The 24496-nt window shown below is 32.1% G+C and overlaps 1 protein-coding gene across 1 annotated transcript in view; it reads right to left on the minus strand.

Annotated features, from left to right (window-relative positions):
- The window catches only part of DIP-delta (Dpr-interacting protein delta), a 687368-nt gene that overhangs the window by 195720 nt on the left and 467152 nt on the right, over positions 1-24496 (minus strand). The window contains exon 6 of the mRNA XM_072545958.1: positions 7750-8034. Coding sequence (XP_072402059.1) covers positions 7750-8034 — 285 coding nt within the window. The remainder of the gene's footprint in view (positions 1-7749; positions 8035-24496) is intronic.

The raw sequence follows: 24496 nt of genomic DNA on the forward strand, positions 1-24496 counted from the left end.
GGTCAACTTTTAATAGAATGAGAAAACTTTTTTGTAATCGCGATATCAATATATCGCTCCGAATAAGAATGCTTCGATGTTATATTTTCTCTACCCTTTTGTATGGAGTTGAACCTTGGACACTTAAAAAATCCAACATTAAAAACCTAGAAGCATTCGAAATGTGGTGTTACCGACGTATTTTGAAAATATCATGGATGGATCGCAAAACAAAAGAAAAAGTTCTCGAACAACTAGGAAAACAATGCCAAGTTTTAAATTCCATAAAAATCAGGAAATTATAATACTTGGGGCACATCATAAGTGGTGAAAAATACGAACTACTAAGGAATATAATGCAGGGAAAAATCAAAGGCAGAAGAAACGTAGGAAGACGTAAAATCTCGTGGCTACGCAATCTCCGTGAATGGTTTGGATGCAGTTCAATTGAACTACTCAGGCGCGTAACCAACAAAATTATAATTGCCAGAATGATTTCCAATCTCCGATAGGAGCGGAACTTGAAGAATACATAAAAACATAACAGACATATAATGAATGTTATAATTTAGAATCATACTTACCGAAAATTTTAATATAAATAATTTTTTTTTATTTGGAGTGTCTCTACTGCTAATAGTCATTGACACAGGTACAATTTACATTTATATTTCCATTTTTAATACGTTTACATTGGGGACTATATTAGCTACAATACACTTTTTGGAATACATTTTTTTTAATTAAATTGAATAGCTTTGGGTTTCTTAAAAATTTTAATACATTTTTATAGTTACTGATATTTGAGAAAAGAATGTGTTTTAGGTTGTTACCAAAATTACATTTACTTCTGGCCGTTATTTAGTGTTGACAGTCAAGAATTACGTGTTTTAAGGAAGTAGTGGTGTTGCAGAGTACTGGCACAAAGTCTGATTGCTGGAATTCATTAGGTGTTCATATGTAAGATGTGTGTGTCCTATTCTTAATCTCCGAATAATAGATTTTGTTCTTTCTTTTCATTGGTGGGAGTTGGTAGTAGAAAATGTTTGGTTGGAGAACTCTTAAGTTGGTATTGCTTCTTTCCAAAGGCCCATTATTATATGTTTGAGTATTCTTTTTAGATCTGATAATCTTCGCATTTTTGTTATTAAGTTTACAGAACAGGCTTGCTTCGATACTATATCGGCTTTTTCATTACCTGAAATACCAACGTGTAATGGCACCCACAATATTGTTACTGTCATTCCATTAGTTTGGAGACGATTACATATACTCCGGATTTCTTGAACTATTGGGTGGATAGAATGTAAGCTTATGGAGTGCATCGATTATAGAGAGTCAGTACATACTGCTATAGTTTTATTGCCGTTGAATGGATTTTGCACAGCTTGTAGTATTCCATATAGCTCAACAGTATAAATACTGCAATTGCTAGAGAGCCCAAACAGGTTGACAGTAGTTGTAGTTATCGTAACAGCACAGCCAACCCTCTTAGATGCGTTTTAGTAAAGGATCTTATCAAAGTTGCATTGATGTAGTATTTCATGGAATCTTTGTTTGAGGATACAACTTTGAAGTCGTCAAAGAATTCAAGTACCTAAGAGCGATCATAACATCTGAAAATAAATATGAAAAGGACGTGGCCGCCAGGATTATTGCAGTAAACAGAGCATATTACTCGTTTACTAGTTTTTTTTTTTTTTTTTTTTTTGATATCATATGTATTGAAATTTATTGAATCAATGTAACTTAATTTATTGTTTTCTGTAATACAGTTCTTCGTGTCAATGGCCACAGCAGCCGTGACATGTAATTTGAAATAAAAAAAAATCAAAAACTTGTATTCACGTTATATTTGTAGAATAATCTATAAATTGTTTGATGCCTTTTTATATTTTACGCATAGAATTTCTAGTTTAACGAATTTGGCAGAAACGCACAGGTCTCTATGGAGTTACACACCCGCGAATTTTAACATGTCGGGAGAGTCCCGCAGGACCTTATATAAAACGACAATATTCAGATTACTTATCCACTGAGTTGAAAAAACATGAGACTAACGTATTTTTGGAAGAAGAATGCCATCGCGAAATTGAAACCACTCTTTTTCTTGTTCGATAAAACATTTTCTAATAAAATAGTGTCACGAAATGAAATGGTCTGTAGATAAAAGATATATGGGAACTACGTACAGTTTTTAATTTTACATATGAATAATATGACCAGTGGAAGAATTTCCCTTTTAAAAGAAAAGAATTGAAAAGAGCAGAAATATAATATATTTTCTTGTTGTTTTATTTATTTGCATTAACTACAAAGTGTTATTAGCCACATAAGTTACATTATATTGCTCTTCAAATATATTTACATTACAATTACAACTGATGAAATAGACCTACATTCTTCAAAAAGTTTATAACATTTACCGAATTACAGTCTTCTTTTAAAATAGATGTGAGGTTAGTTGCAAGGTTATGGTTAGTTCTTATATTGTTGTGTTTGTTAAACTCCATTAGTATGTGATACACAATTGGGTCTTTATTACAAAACTCACACTTAGGAGGATTGACTCTATTAATTAGGTAAGAATAAGTTAGTCTTGTATGACCCAGGCGTAACCTGTCAATTTTTACTTGGTTTACACGACTTATATTTAGTTGTTTCCACGGTTTCACACTCGGTTGTATTGTTTTAAGTTTCTCTGCAGTCGTATTCCACTTGTTTTGTCACATACACATTATTTTATTTTTAATAACAGCTTTCATATCACTCGATACTACTTTGCGCACTATTGTTAGTTGCTTCGGTGCTGGTTGTTGCTTCTTTAGCATACAAATCTGCTTTTTTATTTCCGTATATGCCTACGTGTGATGAAACCCATAATAATATAATTTCTACTTGGTGAAGAAAAACTAATTCTGATTTTATTAAGCTGGCAATTAAGAGTTTTGAGTATAACTGTTGGATGGTGTGGATGGAACCTACAGAGTCTGTAATTATTCTTAGTTTGTAGTGATTTTGTAAATCTTACTGCTTCCAAGATGGCGTACAGTTCGGCTGTAAGCATGCTATTAAACGAAGATTATTGAATATTTTTAGCAGCGTTAGGAGATATTACTGATGCTCCAAGATGTTGATCTGTTTTTGAGGCGTCGGTATATATAGAAAGATAATCATTATGCTGATTCATTATCTCAAGAAAAGCTTGTTTAATGTAATTTATGATTTATTTCAGTTTTGTTGTATTTAGTTAGGTCAGTATTGATTTGAAATGGGGAAATTATCCAGGGAGGAGGTGTTATGGTATTTAATGCAAAGAAATCTGGTAGTTATATCTTAAGGTTATTTGTATATTGTCTAATTCTTCCGTAAAAAGGTTGCTCTTGTCTCTTATTAAAGTATGTATTAGGGAAACGGCTATTTTTGATATTCTAGTTGACTGGATTATTATCACTTGCAAGAGCAGCTGGCGCATACGATAAACTTAAGTATACTCTCCTATATTCTAAAGGTGGTCCTCCCGTTAGGTATTACAGGCTTACGACAGGCGATGTTCGGAAAACTCCTGCGGCAATTCGTAATGCCCTGCTTTGTATTGTATCTAGTTGCTACAATAGAGATTTTTTAGCGGAAGAATAAAGAATAGAACCATAATCAATTTTTATTAGACATTTGTATAAATACATGAGGCTAGAGAAGTCAGTAATGCCAAAAAGCTTTGAAGTAATTCTGTGAATGCTCTGATTCTGGCATTCATTCTAAAAACTAATAATAGCTTTTAATGATAAGGGGCTATGGAAATAGAAGATCTTATAGTGAAGTAGCCAACTTGTTCAACCATACTTTTACAAACCATTCTCCTATCCATAAGGCGACGATACAAAAAATTGTAAAGCGCTTTGAGAAAACTGGACGAGTAATAGTTGGCAATCGAACAGGTAGACATAAAATGTTATAAATTACAATAAAACTTTTAGAGTTAATGAAGAGTTTCATTGAAGATCCACATAGTGCAAGTATTGCAGAGCCAAGGCAGAAAATTATCGCTGAATCCATAAACCCATTCGCTGCCATGTTCCATATCTTAAACAATTGTTAGTTTCGCTGCTAGTTACAAGATGTCACTGTTGGTCTCAAATACAATGAACTATTTGTGTTTGGTGTTAAAACAACACGCGCATACTGAATTTACCCATCGGTTTCGTATAATTGGCTGTGGTTGTATGACTCATACTAAAATTTCAAGGAAAGTGCAGTTGTATAACTTTAAGTTGGATTACAGCTATCTTCTGTTGTGAAATATTCAGAACGCGATAAGTATAAATAATATTGTAGACCTACACAATATATCTATATCGTTTAAATGCTTAACCTTAACTTATATACCGAGTAACCTCTAGTTTTTGTATGTTCCAAAAATGGAACTTGGCTGTATTTGTTGCTAATTAAGTTTTTTTTTTCGTTTAAAATTGTGTATGTAAAAACATTTTATAGAAAGAAAACGAGCTGTTCAGATGATACTCTGAACAATCTAATCGATGTCCCATATGAGAAGCAGTTTGATTCTGCAGACATATACATTTATCGTCCAGCGGAAGATTCTGATTCCGAATCATTTGATGATGTGAATTTCTGCGATTTTTCTGATAAGTTGTCATCAAAGATTCTAAACGACCCAGCTGAGGCAACTCTTATTTCACAATGTGAAACACAGAGGCTGAAGATTTTTGTTCTCAACGACCAATGACGAAACTCTAATAAATGTTGCTGAATATAAACAAAGAGCGAATAAATCAAATATACAAAATGACTGAAAAATAGGAGACTTGTCCCAAGATACACTTAAAAAAATATCTCACTTTTCAATCGAAATAATGTTCACTGTGAAAATGCAATCGATTTCTTTACAGTTTTTGGTGTTATAATTGATAATGATAATACTAACGGCGGAAATCTATATATATATATATATATAGATATATAGATATATATATATATATATATATATATATATATAAATAGATATATATATATATATATATATATATATATATATAGATATATAGATATATATATATATATATATATATATATATATATATATATATATATATATATATATACAGTGTGTCCACGAAACTTGGAAGCATATGGGAAATATTTTACGAAACAAAATTATTCTTCATAAAAAGCTCTGCGTTGTCTAAAACCTAAGATGCAACCATCAGATATCAAATCAGATTTCTCAATTTCATACGAGATATGTCAAAGAATATGAATTTCGCTCAAGAGTAAAGTACCTTTATATTTTAAAATATGAAAAATTATTATTATGAAGATCTGTTTGGGATTAAAATTAAATTAATTAAAATTTATATTTTAATATGCAATTTTAACCTTCTAATTTAAAAGAAAAATTGCAAATTTTTTAAAAATTACCGATACCTATAAAGTTTATTTATTACAAATTTGTAATATACTCTTCCATTAATATATAATAAACTCTTCCGATCGGATAAAAAATGATACATTAAAAATCTTATACACATTAAATATTTAATAACCTTTTTTCTATCGGAACGGAAGAGTTACCATATTTGTAATAAATAAAAATATGTTAGGTATCGGTAATTTGAGAAAAATTTGCATATTTTTTAATTAGAAGGTTGTACTTGCATACTGAAACATATTTTTTAATTTTAAACAACTTTTCATAATAACAATTTTCGAAAGCGAAATTCATCTCTCTCTAAAACGAATAACAACAGTTTGTATAGGCAGATTTTATATAGTGTTTATACATATATATATATATATATATATATATATATATATATATATATATATATATATATATATATATATATATATATATATATATATATATATATATATATATATATATATATATACTGGGTGGTGAATCGCCAAAAGGGCCATAGAAAACCCAATGGGAAATTCTAAATTGTTGAATTCCTACTTCCCTAATTATTATACAAAACTTAAGAAATATGTTCGGTTGATTTCTAATAAAATTTGCGGCATTCTTTATGTCTATTTGTTGCCATAATTCTAGGCGTGTTATTTTTTGAGCATGAAAACTCACTTCCTCGCCCTATCCATCTATGAGGAAACTGATTGTTCAAATAATTTCGCACCACCAAGGAAAAATGTGGTGGAGCGTGAGCTTACATAAACCACATATCTCTTCTTTGATTTAATGGTAACTCTTTCAGTTTATCAAAAAGGGTATTTTGAAGAAATTCCAAATACGAATTGCCGTTGGAATTTGCTGGTAATTTAAAGAGACCTATTAAATTATCTCTAAAAATGCCACACCAAACATTTATTCTCAGTTCATGTTGAAAGTGTGCTTCTCTGACAGCAGGTGGATTTTCGTTATCCCAAATGTGACAATTTCTCCAGTTATAAATTATATATTATTATAATATATTACTTATTTATATTCGAATAAAAGTAAGTTTTCTCTGATAAGGTAATACTGGAAAAACATTCTGATATTTAAGTATAGACGTCGTTGATATTCTTAAGTATATCTACGTTAGTTAAATTTGAGAGTTACAAGTAACCATGTTGTCGACGTCAAGTGAGGAAGAATTGCCTGTCGAGAGTGGCTGTCAAAGGCTAATATTTGTAAAAATATTGAAAAATCATATGGTTCTTCTGAATAAATCAATGGTTCCAGCAATTGTTAAAAGTAAAGAGAAGGCATGTAACGAAATAAAAGACCAATTTATTAAGGCTTTTGGTGCAAGTATGACGATTGAGAAATTAAAAACAATCTCAATAACATGAAAACAGATGTAAAGAAGAAAATGGATAAGAATATGACTGGTAACAAAAAAGTTAAATTGCGCGAGTGGGAAAAAGAATTTCTGGATATATTGAATTTTGAAAACAATCCAGTATTCACGAAAATTCCTGGGGGATGTTCCATTGGAACTGACAATGGAGAAGCGAATAATCTACAAATTACTGGATGAGCTAGTACGAGTTCACAAATGCCCTCATCTATAGAAACGCTGAAAAAACGCCCAGAAGAAGAAATTTAAATTGGCGACTAAGGAAACGGAAAGTGTATCAACACAAGAGTTGCAACGACTTGTTCTTCTTGAACAATTAAATGTTGCCATACTTCAAGCTCAAAGGGACTGATAGAAAAATTGACAAATGTTGTACCATCTCGAATTCCTGAAAACAGTTTTGGTGTAGAAGTATATAGTAGTCGCATTATATCAGAACTACGAGAATACATGAACTTGTAATATATTTGTAATTCCCCAATATGTACTGCAATTTTTTAATGTATTTGTAATTTCCAAATATGTACTGCAAATATTATAATTTTACATTTGTTTTTTTAATTTTGTATTAAAAGTTTCAGTGTATTAAATAACAGAACAATAAACAAACTTGTTATATTATAATATATAACAAGTTCGGCATATCGGTAAGGAGAAATATTTTATTTGGGTGGTTTAGGTTCAATCTTCGTATTTTGTGCTAAGGTTTCTCCAGTTACTATATAGACAATTCTTAATGAAACACCCTGTATATACAAAAAATTACTATTCCTTCCTTTACCAATCTATGTACTATTTTGCAATCCTGTATTTTATTTTTATTTGTTTAAAAGTTTTTAAGAAATCCATGTAAAAATAAAACAACATTAAAGAAAAAAACACGCAAAGGACAAATTTCGTAACCGAAGCCAAGTTAAGCAGAGGTGGAAAGCCATATTTTATTTACCGTACAGACGGATGGATCCTTCGGTCTCCCCAAGAGAATTCTTAGAAATGCATCGATAGTTGCCAAAGTCTCCTGCTTGTAGGTTTCGCACCGTCAATTTCATGTGCGCCCGGTAACTGTTCTCCATCGTTTCAGTTCCGTACTTCTTCGTAGGAAGGAGCATCACATTTTCGTACACCCAATAGCTGATGGCTCTGGGATATGCTTCGGTGTGGCAGTCGATTGTGACGTCTGTGCCAGCAGGAGCCCCTACTAACTGGTTCGGGACCCATATCATCGGAGAAACTGCAAACGAAAATAATATTTATTCGTTTTGTAACATTCACAGGGCGTAGAAAAAATGTTTGATAGAAATATAAAATATAAATATAATAAATAAAAAATATAAATATAAAAAAAAATTTGAAAGCATTATATTTAATTACATATAATTATTGATTAAATATCAAACAAAATTTTTATTGAAAAATAATCTCGAATACATCGTACACCAGATCTCGCCCTGTTGTCAAATTATGGAATGCGTTTTATACGCTTCTCTTTTAGCTTTTGCATCTTTTATTTTGTCAATCTTATTATTCTTAAAAAGCTAACACAGGTGAAAGCTAAGGGAAACAGACGCACAGTTAAATAAGAGGACGATATAGAAAAGGCGAAAGTTCAAAAACACACTGGAGATCGAAAATCAAAGTCAATCAGAGCAATAGTATGTTATGGATGCTAGATATGGGTGATCTGAGAAAACACAAAAATAAATGTAGACGTCTTCGAAAGATAAGTCGTAAGGAAGATATTTTGACCTTTTAAGGGAAGATGGAGTGTGGAGGTCCAGGTAAAAATATAAACTCTAGGACAGCGGTGCTCAAAAGGTCGATCGCGATCGACCGGTCGATCGCCAAAGTTTTTGAAGTCGATCGCGATTCACCCAGAAAATACGGGGACTCACCACACTTGCATGATCAAAATAATTATGATACTATCTCTTCACCCGAAAGTTGCTATAATGCCGATTCGGCATATCAGCATTCACAGAAAAATTATTTTTACATTAATATTTGAAACTCGATATGAGTGCATATATAAGCAATATATACCTATTTTTTCTTTCAAATATATAAAAAAATTGTCGAAAAAAACTTTTCACTTACTAGCAATGTGTATTGATTTTGATAAAGCTATAGTCACAGCTGCAACTACACCTAGTTTTATCTCCTTCTTTCCTAGTTCGTTAGGTGTGCCGTTCAATTTTTCTAAGATGCTTAAACCTTGGTATGAAATAAAATCCACAACATAACCCCTAATCGGATAAAAAATTTGTAACCCTATTTGTGCGGCTTACTTTTGATTTTTTTTTTTTTTTTTTTTTTTTTTTTTTTTTTTTTTTTTTTTTTTTAAGGTTAAAATACGTTTATTGACGTTTCAATTTCCACTTCGGAAATCGTTCTCAAAATACAAACATTAGTAAATTAAACAAATTTTGTTTTTTATTACTTAGTGAAAAAATTCTTCTAATAATTTAATTTTATCTGACTCATCTATATTGTCAATTCAGACATACCTTATACATTTTAAAGTAGAAGACTTTAAAATGATATTGCCAATATTGTTGAGTTGCGTTCCTGGGACGACTTTACTTATAAGATAGTTCATTCGATTACATGAAATCAACTTTAACTTGAGAATATCCGTCAGAAAAGATCATAACATGTAATTCGTCTTTAAAAAGACAAATACATGCCATGATGACAGTAAAATTCTCCTGTTAGTGATTCCATAGTAAATTATGAGGGAAAAACCAGGAAAAAAACCTCATAATACTATCCCGACATGGTAAGTATTATTATTATTACTTTTGATATACTGACGTAAATTTTCATCTCGTGTTTCTTTGTACATTATCATAGTTTCATCAATGGAGTATTCATTTTTAGTGTGAAACTTTTTACAATTTTCTCTAACTTTTTCTAAAAGCTACTCTGTTGTAGTTTGTATTTATCATCATCATCCAGCCCCATTTTCACATCCATTGTTGGATATAGGCCTCCTCCAAACGTCTCTAGTTCTCTCTATCTCATTTGTTTCTATTCTCCTTAGGTCGTCGGTCCATCGGGTGGGTGGTCTGCCTTGACTTCACTTGTCGGCTCTTGGTCTCCACTCCAATAATCTCTTCGTCTATCTTCCGTCTTCCATTCTAGCAACATGTCCAGCCCACCTCCACTTTTGTTTATTGATTCGCAGTATAATATCGTCTACGCCAGTTCGTCGGCGTACCTCCTCATTTCTCACGCGATCTTTCAAGCAGGCCCAGAATTGATCTCTCCATTCGCCTTTGTGTTCATGCGCCGTTCTTGAGTACCTATGCATTTAAAAGACTAACATGGCAACAGAAAGAAATATCCATCGATGGAGAAAGATTAAACCATCTACGTTTTGCGGACGATATCGTGCTTCTGTCAGATAATCTGGGAGAGATCAAAGACATGCTCCAATTACTGAATGACATACTACAAGAAACTGGGCTGGAGATAAATTTCGAGAAAACCAAAATGATGACCAATATAGTTCTCAGCGAAGAGATATAGATCAATAACAACGGAGACCCTAACTTTAACGAAAGCTACTACCGAAAAACTGAGGGTAACACAAAGGCGAATGTAGTTTGTATTATATGTACATTATTGAAATGAATATAATATCTTCTCAGAAGTTTAAAACATTTATTCGACAGCAGGCTTGCAACTTGTTCGATACGTGTTCCATTGGGCCAATAATCTTTATAGGAAGGAATATCTTTTATACCCACCATCAACAAAATTGACAAAAAATCTTTAATCTTGTCAGGATCAGTACCAATGCTTGTATCTTTTAATTATGTAGTCTAAAATATCTAGTGAGAACAGTTTGGTAAAATACTCCAATGGAAGAAGTAGTTCCTAATTTATTTTATAAGCAAACTTAGTGCCTATTTCATTTTGGGGTAAGTCGCTTTCTGCTGTTATTTCTGACTTTTTCCTTTTTCTATGAGGTTAATGAGCAGCTTTAGGGTCGTTTATTATATTTTCTAAAATAAAAAGTGAAATAAGAGTTAGTAGCTCCTAATGTTTTATGTAAGTTTACCTGTAGTTTGTGTCCTTTTTTAATGAGCATGCTTCGCTGTCAATAAGTTCTCAGAAGAATTGGAGTGCTCAGAGTCACTTGGTATTAAATCTGAATCATCATCCAAAATAATTCAAATAGTAACACAAATTATCAAACATAGGTTCAAGAAACCATCATTAAATTATTTTGAATAGGAATATATTTTTACTTACCAAAAAAATTTTTATTATTAGGCACGTACACGGCTAACCTAAGAACTGACGGAAGAACAAGCAAAATCTAAACACATGTGAAAAATGGCTGGCAATATTAACCATTGGTTAGCGTTCTCCCAACGCAAATGACCAATACCATATGCCTACACTGAACAGCAAGTCTTGTAAAGCATAGTTTGAATAAAATATACATTTGAATTCAACGTAACCGTATGGTTGCATTATCCAGTAAATGTTATCGAAATATTTTTGAATATGCCTAATAAATGTGAAGGGTTAAAGAAGAAACGAAAAAGTGCCATCCATATTTTTTAAATGTGCAACATGAAGAAACTGTTGGGTTAGCAAAGCGGGAGCCCAACACATATCAAAAAAATGATCGAAAAAAGTACTGTTTTTATTTGTGTATCTTAATTATTACAAAATAATCAAACACGTTTTATTCCTATAGCAATAACAATCCTAGGCATCAGTGTTTAATTATTGCCACCGTTGATAAATAAGGGAATAATTTCATAATTTAAAAATGCCGCCCAATAAACCGAAGCATTAATTTGAACGCCGCCATAAACGTTAATTCATTTTTATATACATATGAATAAACATAATCATTTATCTTTTTTACATTTGTATTTCTTGGTAAATAAAGTTGGGTTTAAAGTACATAGTTAGCGCTTCTTAAGTTTGTTAAAAAATGTGCCATAGCTGCAACTTAAGAGCTTAGAAACTTAGAAACCTAAAGAGAGAGTTGTTAAATATGTATAAAGCTTTATTAAGGGACCACTGTTTTCTTTAGCAAAGTTTGTCCGCTTATTTCTCAAGATAACATGGTGTTTTTTGAAACACTAATGATTGTTCTTCGAACTGTGTTAAATTTTTCGTAAACAACCAATTAAGGAACACATATATACGTATAATTAGTTTTTGTGTCGCTATTTTAATATTCGCAATAACATAAATACGCATTATTGCAAAAATTACGAACACTAATATCGTAATTGATTTGATTATAATAAACCACGAAAGCTCTATAAACATAAAGGAGGTGAGAGTAATTAGGGACGCAAAATGCCATAAAGATCACAAATTAATAATAACATAGATTGAATTTTCCTATATTTGTAAACATCAAACTCAAACATGGGTTGATTATGCGCCGATTAAAATCTAATATTGGTAAAACTAACTTTTCAATGACTTATAATAAAGAAACACAAAATATTGTTAGCTAAATAATCCATTTAAACAACAAATTTTCAGCACACAAAAAATAAACTGAGAGTATATTATTACCAATTTAATACAAATTAAATAATATTAAATATTAAACATAAGTAGACAAGGCAAAAAGCTTAGGTTCGTTCGGACAAATATTCCCATGAGATTTTTTTGCAGAATCCCTTTTATAAAATACCCCGAAATAAGGTTCAAGAGGTCGTCCAGGCAAAAAGTTGTTCAAATTTTTTAAAACAATTTTTTGTTAAACAAATTTTTCAATGTTTTTTATGTTTTTTGAACAAAATAGGTTTCCTGTAGTTTTTCTGTAAACTTAATCGTCTTTGAGTAATAAATAATTTAAAACTCATAAAAATCAAAATTATGATTTTCAAGGCTCAAATTACAAGTAAAAAACATTATTTTTGAATTCTCCAAGGACTTAAACTCAAGTTTAAACCTTGTTCTCATCATTTTCCAAAAAATATTTGAGTCTATTTGAAGGGCTTACAACAGAACGGGCGCTCGGGCTGCGGAGTGTATAAGAGAGAGAAACAATGTCTAGGGCACAAATTTTTGCTGTTTTAAATTCTCGTGGTACAAATGAGCCCTGCAATACGCGCTTCATTATCAACTAAAAAACAATGGTATAGTAGGTATTTATGCACCAAGGATGTTCTTTGATTACGCCAGGAGAGCAACATAATCCAGCCAGAGGGCCTCTGTAATGGGCCTAATCATCTGGTAACACCAGTGGAAGATACAAAATATGCATATCTATTCTGTAAGTTAAGTAAAATAAAAAGTAAAACCGTCTCAATTTTAGTTTTTATATGATGTAAAGTGAAAAATAAAATCTTGTATGTCGCACTGGTGTAACCATATGATTATGTCCATCAAGCAACATCCATCCCTCGGACCAGTCTGGCTGGATTATGTTGCTCCACCACCTACTACACCATTGTGTATTTCTAATTCTGTAAAAGCATTTTGTAGTAACGTAGATATCAAAATTATTGTTTCTTGTACGGGCTTTTGTTATCCTATAATAAAAGACAAAAAAAAAGATTATGTATTTTATTTTTAGGAAAAAACACAATTTCGAAGAAGAAAAAATGCTTTGAGAATATGTAGTAAATATTTGTTAATTAAAGAGTATAAAAGTCTACCTTTTATTTCACTCCTATCTTTTAGGTGGTTTAGTCAGTAGTCATTAGATTTAAGTAAATGTTTTTATCATCTTGAAATTTTAAAAATGGATTAATCAACGTTTTCCAAGAGGTATGGGTGCTATTATTTAAAGAAAATTTCTGAAACAGGAAAGGATAGTTTTCTTTGAATTGCCAAGTATTATAAGATTACAAAATGAAAAGTATGGATATAGTACCTAGGTTGTCAGATTCCGCTCATGATTCTCAAAGACAGCAATATTGTTCTGAAGCTATTTTCTTGTGGCATTTTAAATTAATTTATATTTAAATGGGAATAAGCCAACAATGTTTGTATTTTGAGAACGATTTCCGAAGTGGAAATTGAAACGTCAATAAACGTATTTTAACCTTTAATTGTGGCTTATTCCCATTTAAACATAAATTAAATCAAAGACAGCAACTTGCAAAAAAAAGACAGAATTATAAATCATTAAGTATCCAAATCATATCAAGGGTGTATCATGAAATTCTCAAAATTTACAATAAATGATCTAAATACATCAAAGATTAATTTTAAATTCTGATAATTTTGTGATACTCCCTGGATATATTTTTTTGAATCAAAAGTATGGATAATTCTATATTATTGATAGAATTTTAATTTCACATTTAAATCAAGTCCACTCACCAAGACATTCTGAAAATTTTTATAATGAATTCCATGTATGTAACAGAATGGAAAAAAAGTTTCCCATTTTAGCCAATGGAGGTGGCTGTACAGTTGAAATGATTCAATCAAAGTGAAGACAATCTTTAAGATGAATTGCTAAATAAAGATAATATTGAAATTCCTTAAGTTGAAGATGGTTGAGAGCCCTATAAAATATTTTTGTGTTATGGGAACACCTCAGAAGGATCATTAATATACATATAATTTTTTTTTTATTTTCTATTAAATTTTCCTTTGTATAATTTAATTTTTAAATCTAATACATCTATATCTTTTCAATGCATGTGTTCTGCCAGTTCCATTTCTCTCACATGTTTCTTTTGTGCCCTTTTCACCTCTTTTTCTACATGAAACCGTTGGTCTACTACTAATTTTGTTCTTTTTCGATAGGCTCACCACCATCGATATAATATAGTACAGTAAATCGATGCTTACTACTTTATTATTCATAGTTTCCTTCCTAAATTGACTATTTTTTATAAATGCAGGATTCCATATCCTAGGATAAAGTCTGTAAATACGATTTTTTATTTAGAATAAAATCATAGTACTTTGTGTATAACAAAAATTAAAATTAGCTTTTATTCCTGTTATGATTCTTCAATTAAATTATATAATATTTAAAACTTATTGTATTTTTATATATTTAATTTAGTCCTACCCTGCCCTATTATTGAATATAGCAAATTGTAATATGTTAAAGGCAAATCATTAAAATTGTAAAGAATCAGCTCACAAACTAGTGGTAAAGTATTACTGGTTATTATCATTTATTTTTAAGTATTCATTTCTTTACTATTACACTACTACTCGGGACGTCCAGATGTGTACCAAAATTTTTGGACGATACTCCAACATACCAAGTCACCTAGGGCTCGATAACACGGAAAGAGTCCCACCAGAGCTCAATTCTTTTGATACCGTAGGTATCTTGAAGATCTTCAGAGACTGGTGACAAGAATAGCGGAGTATGGAAAAGAGTATAGTCTAACAATGAATGTCAAGAAGACGAAATTTATGAGAATATCGAAAACTCAAAGAAATAACGAGAATTTTCTAATAAACGGAACCAACGTGGAACAAGTGGACAAATATGCATATCTAGGCACAAGGATTATCTCTACAAATGATTACATTCAGGAGATCAATATCAGAATAGAAAAGGCTAGAGCAAATTTCAACAAAACGAAAAGAGTGATATGTACAAGGAATTTAAATTTGGAACTTGGCCTAGGTGCTATGTTTTTCGACTTTATTTTATGTAATGGAATCTTGGACCTTGAATGCGACATCAATGAAAATACTGGAATCATTCGAGCTGTGGGTGTATAGAAGAATTCTGAAAATATCGTGGACAGAACACGTCACAAACAAAGAGGTTCTGAGAAGGATAAATAAAGAATAGAAATTTTAAATATAATTAAAACAAGATATTTGGAATATCTGTGACATATTACACGTGGAGAGAAATACACCTTGCTCCATCTGATTATGCAGGGAAAGATCCAAGGAAGGAGAAGCATAGGGAGGCGTAGAATATCATGGCTGAGCAACCCGGGAGAGTGGTACAGATGTACATCAAATAAACTTTCAGAGCAGCCGTCTCAAAAGTCCGAATAGCTATGATGATTGCCGACCTCCACCGCGGAGATGCCACTTGAAGAAGAAGTATCTGGGATGAGTGAATTTTCCCCTTAGAGGGAGTGTGAGCCTTATGACTAAATCTGTATAAGTAGTATTTGTATTGAATGCGCCTGTATCGCCGTAACCCCTGTACACACTTTTCAGTAGACTCCTCGAAAGGCATATTCCAAAAATATTTGGGTCCATGTTTTCAGCACGATAGAAATCATTCATCCTTGTCAAAATATTCTTACTTGTACTTAGGATTAAAGGATTAAAGACTATAAAGGTTTTGTAGGATTACAATTTATTTTCTAGCTTTTTATAAAAAAAATGTCACTGTTTTTATAAAAAAAATCACTAATTAAGGCCGTTTTTCAACAAAACATTACAAATTACTCGAAAGGTGAGCATTTTTCAAAAACTTTGCAAGAAGGAGGAAGTGTTTTATTTCGATGAGATACGCCTAAAAAAATTAATTCATATGATCCAGAAATAACAAACAAAGACATAACCATGAAAATTAAGCGAATTAACGATGGTAAATTACCAAGACATTGTGAAGTGCATGATGAAATTTTAAAGCTACTATAGGCACACTATCGATATTTATTCCTCTTCCCAAAAAAGCCAACGCTAGGAAATGTGAAAAATATAGATTAATTAGTTTGATGAGCTATGTACTTAACCCTTAAATGCCCAATCGGGGTCACTATGGGTCACCAGACATACATTTTTGGCTATAATATCTTTATTTGAAACATTTGGCAACCGCGCAATCAGGTATTTGTGTGGACGTGTCTCCTACGTTTTCTGTTAGTATACCACGAACATTCGTGAGGTGCAGTGGTCTGTAAGAGAGATTTAGATAAGTGGGGTCTCGCTGTGACCCCGATTGGGCATTTAGAGGCACCAGAATATTTTTATTATTTTTAACATTTTTCGTCAGTTTACATTGAAAAATGGACCGTAAGAGAATGAAAATGACAATAAGCGACCAAGAACATGAAAAAATTATCCGAAATATAGAAGAAGGGATATCAGACTCCGATTTCGACTATGAGATTACCGACGAATCAGATAGCGAAGAGCAAGATGTTTTTGAGGAAAATGTTTCGGAAACTGAGGACAATTTAGAAGTCAACAGTGACGAGGAATCAGATGCAGAACCTACCGAAGTGGACGATAATATTAGTGAGGTTAGTGGTCCAACATATACATCCAAATCTGGAATGCAGTGGAATAGCCTACCTTTCGTGAGATCCAAGAGGCAACAAAAAAATATTATAAATGTACATCCAGGCTTAACAAACTATAGTAAAAATTCCAACACGTTTTTAGACTATTTCAATTTATTTTTGACCGAAGAGATGAAGAATGTCATATGCCTCATACTAATGAAGAAGCTGTTAGGCGTTATCAAGAGTGGAACGAAAAACATCCGAATAACAAAAAAGAGTGGACGGTACTTACCAACAATGAACTGGATAGCTTTTTAGGAGCACTTATCAAAGCTGGTGCTTTAAGTTGTGGGAAAGAATCGACACGAGAGATATGGTCTACAGACACCTCAATATGCCGGTCATTTTTTACAGCCGCATTCGCTAGGAACCGATTTGAAGAATTATCGAGTTTCTTGAGGTTTGATGACAAAGTGACCAGGGTGGAGCGGAAGGAACAGGATAAGTTAGCGGCGATACAAGTAATTTGGGACATGTTCGTCTCTAACTGTGACAAAGCCTTTGAACCATACGAACATATAACCGTTGACGAACAGTTAGTGAGTTTTAGAGGAAAGTGTCCTTTTAGACAATATATAAAATCAAAACCTTGCCGCTATGGGATAAAAATTTGGGCTGCCGCGGATGTTAAAACATCTTATTTATCAAAACTTCAGGTGTACCTTGGAAAACTACCAGGTGGTAGAATAGAGAAAAATCAGGGATTTCGTGTTGTGAAAGATCTGGTGGAACTATATCATGGCAGTTGGAGAGGAATTACAACTGACAACTTTTTTACCAGTGTTCCTCTTGCTCAATATCTTTTATCTAAAAACCTTACTTTACTTGGGACCGTCCGCAAAAATAAACCTGATACACCACCACAACTAAGTTTGACAAAAAGACCTGCGGAGTCGTCAATATTTGCTTTTACTAAAGAATTAGCTATGGTTTCGTACATACCTAAAATACACAGGATGGTACATCTTCTTTCAAGTCAACACGATAGTGATATAATTTGTCAAGACTCTCAAAACAAACCCTTGATGATTTTAGACTATAATAATACCAAGGGTGGTGTTGATAATGCCGACAAACTGATTAGGGAATATTCCTGTAAAAGAAGAACTGCTCGTTGGCCATTCAGGCTCTTTATGAATATTATAGACATATGTGCACTAAATGCCTATATTTTATACATTGAAAAAAATCCTGATTGGAAGAAAAATAATTTTTCACGAAGACGTATTTTCCTGTTACAATTAGGGGCTGAGCTTGCTCGAAACAACATGGAAAAAAGAGCGAAATATATAAAACATAAAGCCTATGTAAAATCTGCTCTAAAAGATTGTGGCATATCAATGGTAAACCCAACTACCGAAGTTGCAACTCAATCCGTCCATTCAGCTAAGAAACGTGCTCGTTGTTACCAGTGTCCGCGAAACTGTGACAGAAAAGTGAATACCGTTTGCTCTTTTTGCAAAAAATTTATATGCCAGGTGCACAGAAAAGAAGAAAAAACTATTGTATGTAAAAATTGCAACTAAAAGTTATATGCTTATATTATTATTTAATTTTAATTTTGTTCGAATTGAAAATAATTTGTTTCTAGAAAAGCCGTTAATTTTGTATGAAAAATAAATAAAAATTATTCAAATATGCTTAAAATTATTTTTAACCGTGTTTTCCTTTTAGTCAGTGCTAAATGACGTTACTAAATTGAAAATTTTAGTGGGGTCCCTAGGAGACCCCACATGGGCATTTATGGTTATTTTCATATCACGGGCATTTAAGGGTTAAAGTACCCTCTGATTCATTCGCGCATATACAGCAAATAAGAAGAACTCATAAGTGAAGTTCAATTTGATTTTAGAGAGGAATTCGGAACGAAGGAAGCAGTTTTAAGTTTGCAAGTTCTAATACAGAGAGTCAGCGATGTCAACTACAACGTGTGAGCTTTCATTGATTTTCAGAAGACATTTGACAAAGTACCACATGGAAAACTAATCAATATTCTAAAAACTATCGATGGTAAGGATATAAGACTAATCTCAAACTTATATATTCAATACAAAGCAACACTGCGATTCGGAAATAAACTGTCTAATATCTTCACAGTCAGAAAAGAAGTTAGACAGGGTTGCATACTGTGACCAGCATTATTTAATATATACTCTAAAAACATCTTTAGAGAAGCTTTGGAATAATCAGAAGATGGTATTATAATAAATGGTCAACTTATAAACAATATTCTACATGCAGACCATACCGTATTATTGCGCAGATAGCCCGCAGAGGGTTTTAAGAATGATGCTGTAAAAATGTTACAAATTTAGCTTAAAACTTAATTTGTAACGTTATAAACGTCAAATCTTTATAAATTTATATTTTAATAATCATCTTATTTTAATTTCTTTATTAATTTATTAATTTCTTTACTTTCAGTTTATTTTTTACCATTTTTTTCTTTAAAAAAGTAGTTGGCGCCCTCTCTCTCTTTCTTTTTTCTCTCTTTAGAAAAAAAGAAGGCAAAAATTATTATAAGATTCATTTTATCGTCTGCAGAATTCTCTTGGGGTGAGTACTTTCATAGTAATCTATATTCTATAATTCTGACAGCATTTTTAATATTCGTAACCTCACTTCTTTAAAGGCACGTTTTCAATTCTATGCATGTAGGAATCTAACAGAATTTAGCTAATTTTAATAATAATTATATTCCATTTTGTCCTTGCCATCTGCTATTTGCTTAATTGCAATTTTGTAAAATGGCAAGGAAATTAAACCCCCTTTGATATTTCTCTAATACAGGCTGTTTAATGTTCTAGTTTATTGGCTTTATTGGAGAATTTATTGGATAATTTATTGAAATTCTATGGAATGTTTTATGAAATAATATGGAATTTATGGGACTAATTAACTGCAGCTGTATGTAAGACCTATCCACATACTCTGGAGCTGGCAACAGAACCTAGCCACAAATCTGGAGGTAACATTATAATTAGAAACAAGAGTAGAGAAACAAGTATTATTCAAATTTATTTAATGTAAAGCATTAGGCAGGGTTGTTTTTGCTTTGTTTTATATTCTAAATAAACATTATTAGTTAAATTATTGCTTTATTTGTTACCAGCTAAATGTTCATTGTTTATTCATAGTTTAGGATAAGACGGATTCACACTTGAGAGACTGAGATAATCGAAGCATAGACGATAAGTTCCATGGTTGATTTAGGTATTATTTTTATAATAGTATTTTAATTCTCTTTGGTAGTCTTATCGTTACAAATTATAAGAAGACAAATATAATGATCATTAGTAAACATAACCACCAAAATAAACGCCCAAATTACAATGAACGATACTCCGTTAGAAACAGTGGAGAGAGACATGGGCTGCAATATTAAGGATACTTGGGATCAAAGCTACGAACTAAAAACTTGTATTGAAAAAGCTTAAAACTCTTTTAACGGTCTTATAGTTACGTCTTTAGTATCTTTCTCTACGGAATCGAAAGCTGAAGTATCACATAAAAAAATTAGAGGCGTTTGAATTATGGCGCTACCGACGTATGGTAAGGGTCTCATATATACACCACACAACTAACATAACTATTCTTCAGAGGCTAAGAGAAGACAAAGAAATGATTAACATAATAAAGGACAGAAAATTGGCTTACTTCAGCTACATTATGAGTAATAATAAATACCGACTTTTACAGTTCATTTTAAAATACAAGATTAAGAGCAAAAAATGCCCTAGACGCAGACGTATATTCTGGCTGCTCAATCTTAGGAAATGGACTAGTGTAACGTCAACTGATCTATTTAGAACTGCTATCAATAAAATAAGATGGGTTAATGTAGTTGCCACCATCACTAGAAGATAGGTATCTATAGAAGAAGAGCAAAACTTAATACTTAATTTTCAACATAATATTCTCTAACTGTGTCGACCATGTCTACGTTTAAAAAATTATCAATTTTGGGAATGCCATCTCTTATAATTTGCAAAGCACTTTATTTAATATATTTATACAATGAATTGAATCGTTAGATAGCCTCATCTAACAAGCGCTGAACAAATTCATTACCAGCTAATTATATTTGTTTAACAACACTAAAGAAAAAACTGCATATAAATTATATGGCAATGCATTAATAGCTTCCTCTTCGCAATATTCAAATTTATTTATAATTGGTTGTTATCATTTTAGTGAATATTTACTGTTTCGAGTAGTTGTTTTTTAATAATCATATGTATGTCCTACTCAAATAACCAATAAAATAAATCCATGTAACATAAATTATAAAGCCTATCAAAGAGAAGTTTTTATAAATATAAAAATAAATTTGCACCTAACGTTAACTAATAATAGTAGAATATAATTAAAACAGTGATCACCGCCCAATAATATGAACCCATCTCCCAATTAAGGTCGGAAGTATATTATTCGGTACGGTGAATTCAAGGGAAGTGGCAACCTTGTTTCTAGGGATGGTATAGAAACAACCTGGTGAAGGGTAACAGCTATCACTTCTACTAAGATTACGCGTAAAACAAATGATCCTAAACGGGCTTCTTACTAAAATACCGTAGTTGAACCTGAAACAGGGGGCTACAATAGTGCCATGCGAAAAGCAAGAAGGAAACTACCGTATTATGTTCCTCAGGACATCCGTGTAAGGACCAAAACAAATGGCCCTTAGTCTCGGGCAGACCTGAATGGTCAAGGAGTGCGAAGAATTTTCCGGTTTTAACTTGATCAGGTATAAAAAATTGCTACGTGGAAGCTTATGCAATCTACAAAATTTAATTCAGGAAAAGCATATTAGCATCAAAATTCTATAACTATATAACTATAACTTAACCATAATAACTTAAATCACCAAGAATTATAAAAAAAGAAAGACAACTGGGCCTTAAGCTTATCAGAATTAACTGGTTACTAGGTAAAAGATCAGAACTATATCTACATAAGAAGGTATTAGTGTAGAAATCAATTATAAAACCAGTATGGAGTTATAGGATTCAGCTGTAGGGATCAGCGTCCAGGTCTAATTTAGATATCTTAACCCTTAATCGATGTCGTGGAGTCCCTCGGACTCCGCAGTTCAAATAATGCTTCATATTTTCCCCACTATTGATCCAAACGAGTAATGTCGTACAGTACCTTTAGCTACTTTATGCGTATGCGAAATCAGTTCATCAGTTGCGTAGAAGTTATCGAATAGAACACATTGGAGTCCGAGGGACTCTACGACGTAGTTTGTGATAGTTTTGTATTTTAATGACGGTTTCTAAAAGTAAAAAAAGTGTGCATCCAGACGATGCTAATTTTGAAGAAATTATTGGGTGATGGCACGAAGAGGCCGATAGTGATTTTTCCGACCAAGATGGTGACGACACGTCAAACAGTAAACACGAAGAACCAATTTTGAGTGACCATAGTTCTGAGAGCGAATTTTATGCTAGCGATACCAACGATGGTCAATCGGACGAAAGTCAGAAGTCTGATGATGATGAAGATTCAATGAATGAAGTGGATCCAAATACACAATACTTTTATGGAAAAATAGGTACAAATGGGTATCACTTGAACCTACTCGCAATGTTAGAACACCTGCTTCTAATTTATTGAGATTGCCTACTATCAAAGGATCTTTGACACAGATGGAACCATTGGTGGCGTGGCTTAATATTTTTTCTAGAGATGTTGTTGACATTGTTGTATATTACATTGTTGTATATAGAGCAAATATCGCGACAAGGACGGAAATCACAACCGCACAGAATTTAGAGACACCAATAATACAGAGATCAATGGATTGTTGGGCCTTCTGTTATTGACATCAGTCTTCAAATCTAACCATGAAGACATCAACGCACTGTTTGCTACTAATGGTTACGGGGAGAGAAATATTTAGAATGGCATTCTCAGCACGTAGATTTGCTGTACTGCTAATATGCCTACGATTCGATACACGAGAAGAAAAAGCGAATCGAGTTAAAACTGATCCAGTCGCCGCAATTTCCCACATTTTAAAGATATTCAACCGAAATTCATAAAATTCTTATATACTAGGTACTAATACTACAGTCGATGAAATGCTAGTCGGTTTTCGAGGGCGATGTAGGTTTAAAATGTATATACCTAGTAAACCCGAAAAGTACATCGAAATACCGCAAGTGATATAAAAGCTTTTATAAAGAATCGAGTTTGGTGCAAGTGAAAAAACGAATGGCAATCTTCTCAAACATCACTGAAGAAAATTAAAAATGACGTTACAGCTTGAGAACTCTCAACCAGGAACAGAAGAGAACAATTGGTGATAACGAGATTACGAATTGAATACTACAAGTTACCGTTAACTATTTATTAATTGAATGCCATAGTTTTGACAATTTTCGTGTTACATTTAGCAAACATAACAGTATAAGTAATTTATTAGGCACTAATTTTTTAGCTAATGATATTGTAAATTTCTTAAAATCTATAGGAATATTTTATAAACTCTAATTTTGTAATTCTGTAGCCGCTGCTAATAACCATTATGGTGGATGCGGCTGTAATTTCTAAATAAAAAAATATATACAGATTTATAAATAGGAAATTTTCATGAGGCCACTTCTTGCACGTTACTTGTAAAATAATTACACAATTTACTTCTTGTAATATTATTACAGCTTTTAAACAAATAAGAAGTTTAAAAAAAATTTTGCTTAAAAGATATATTTCATTAAAAAAAAATGCACGAAAAGTATTCGGGATACTTTTATTATCTTGCGAATATCTAGCAATATACACAATGGTAACGTAAACAAGGCAAATTTATTCCTTATGGAGAATATTAAGAGACCGTTTATCGTGTGAAAGGCCCTACAATATCTACCGAACATTAGGAAATAAAAAGGTGTTACGTTATCACTTTAAGAGGATCAAATTTATTTCACTCACATTAAACAGTAAGGGGGATCTTAAGCACATTTTCTCTAACAATAACATAAATTTTGTACCAAATTATCCAATGTACGGTATAGGAGCCACATATTACAGGAGCACACCTCCATTGTTACGAATTAAAGGGAAAGTGTAGTCAGTTCAAGGTCTTATCGTCAAGTAGGGGTTCCAGTGGAATTCAGCCCTGTTAATGTATTCATTTTCATATATGGACCGCAGGAAGCTGCCATATTGATAACGTTTAATTAAAGACATAATAGTTAAATCGTAGTACGTTCAGTGACATATGGTAGGAAAGAGAAGAAATTTATTTAAAAAGGTAGATTATATAAAGTATAAAGTGCCGTTGTCATCAGAATATTTAAAATTGAAACGAAAATTCTTTGAGTCATTTATTTTTAGTCATTTTTTATGAACAAGAGCTTATTCTGAAGTGGTTATTTCTTTTATTTCGATTGTTATTATTTATTCACGATGAGAATGAAGTATTGGTAAATTAAGGGAACCAGATTGTCAAGTTCGAAATTAAGGACG

This window comes from Diabrotica undecimpunctata, chromosome 10, assembly GCF_040954645.1.
Source record: "Diabrotica undecimpunctata isolate CICGRU chromosome 10, icDiaUnde3, whole genome shotgun sequence".
Classification (NCBI taxonomy): Eukaryota; Metazoa; Arthropoda; class Insecta; order Coleoptera; family Chrysomelidae; genus Diabrotica; species Diabrotica undecimpunctata.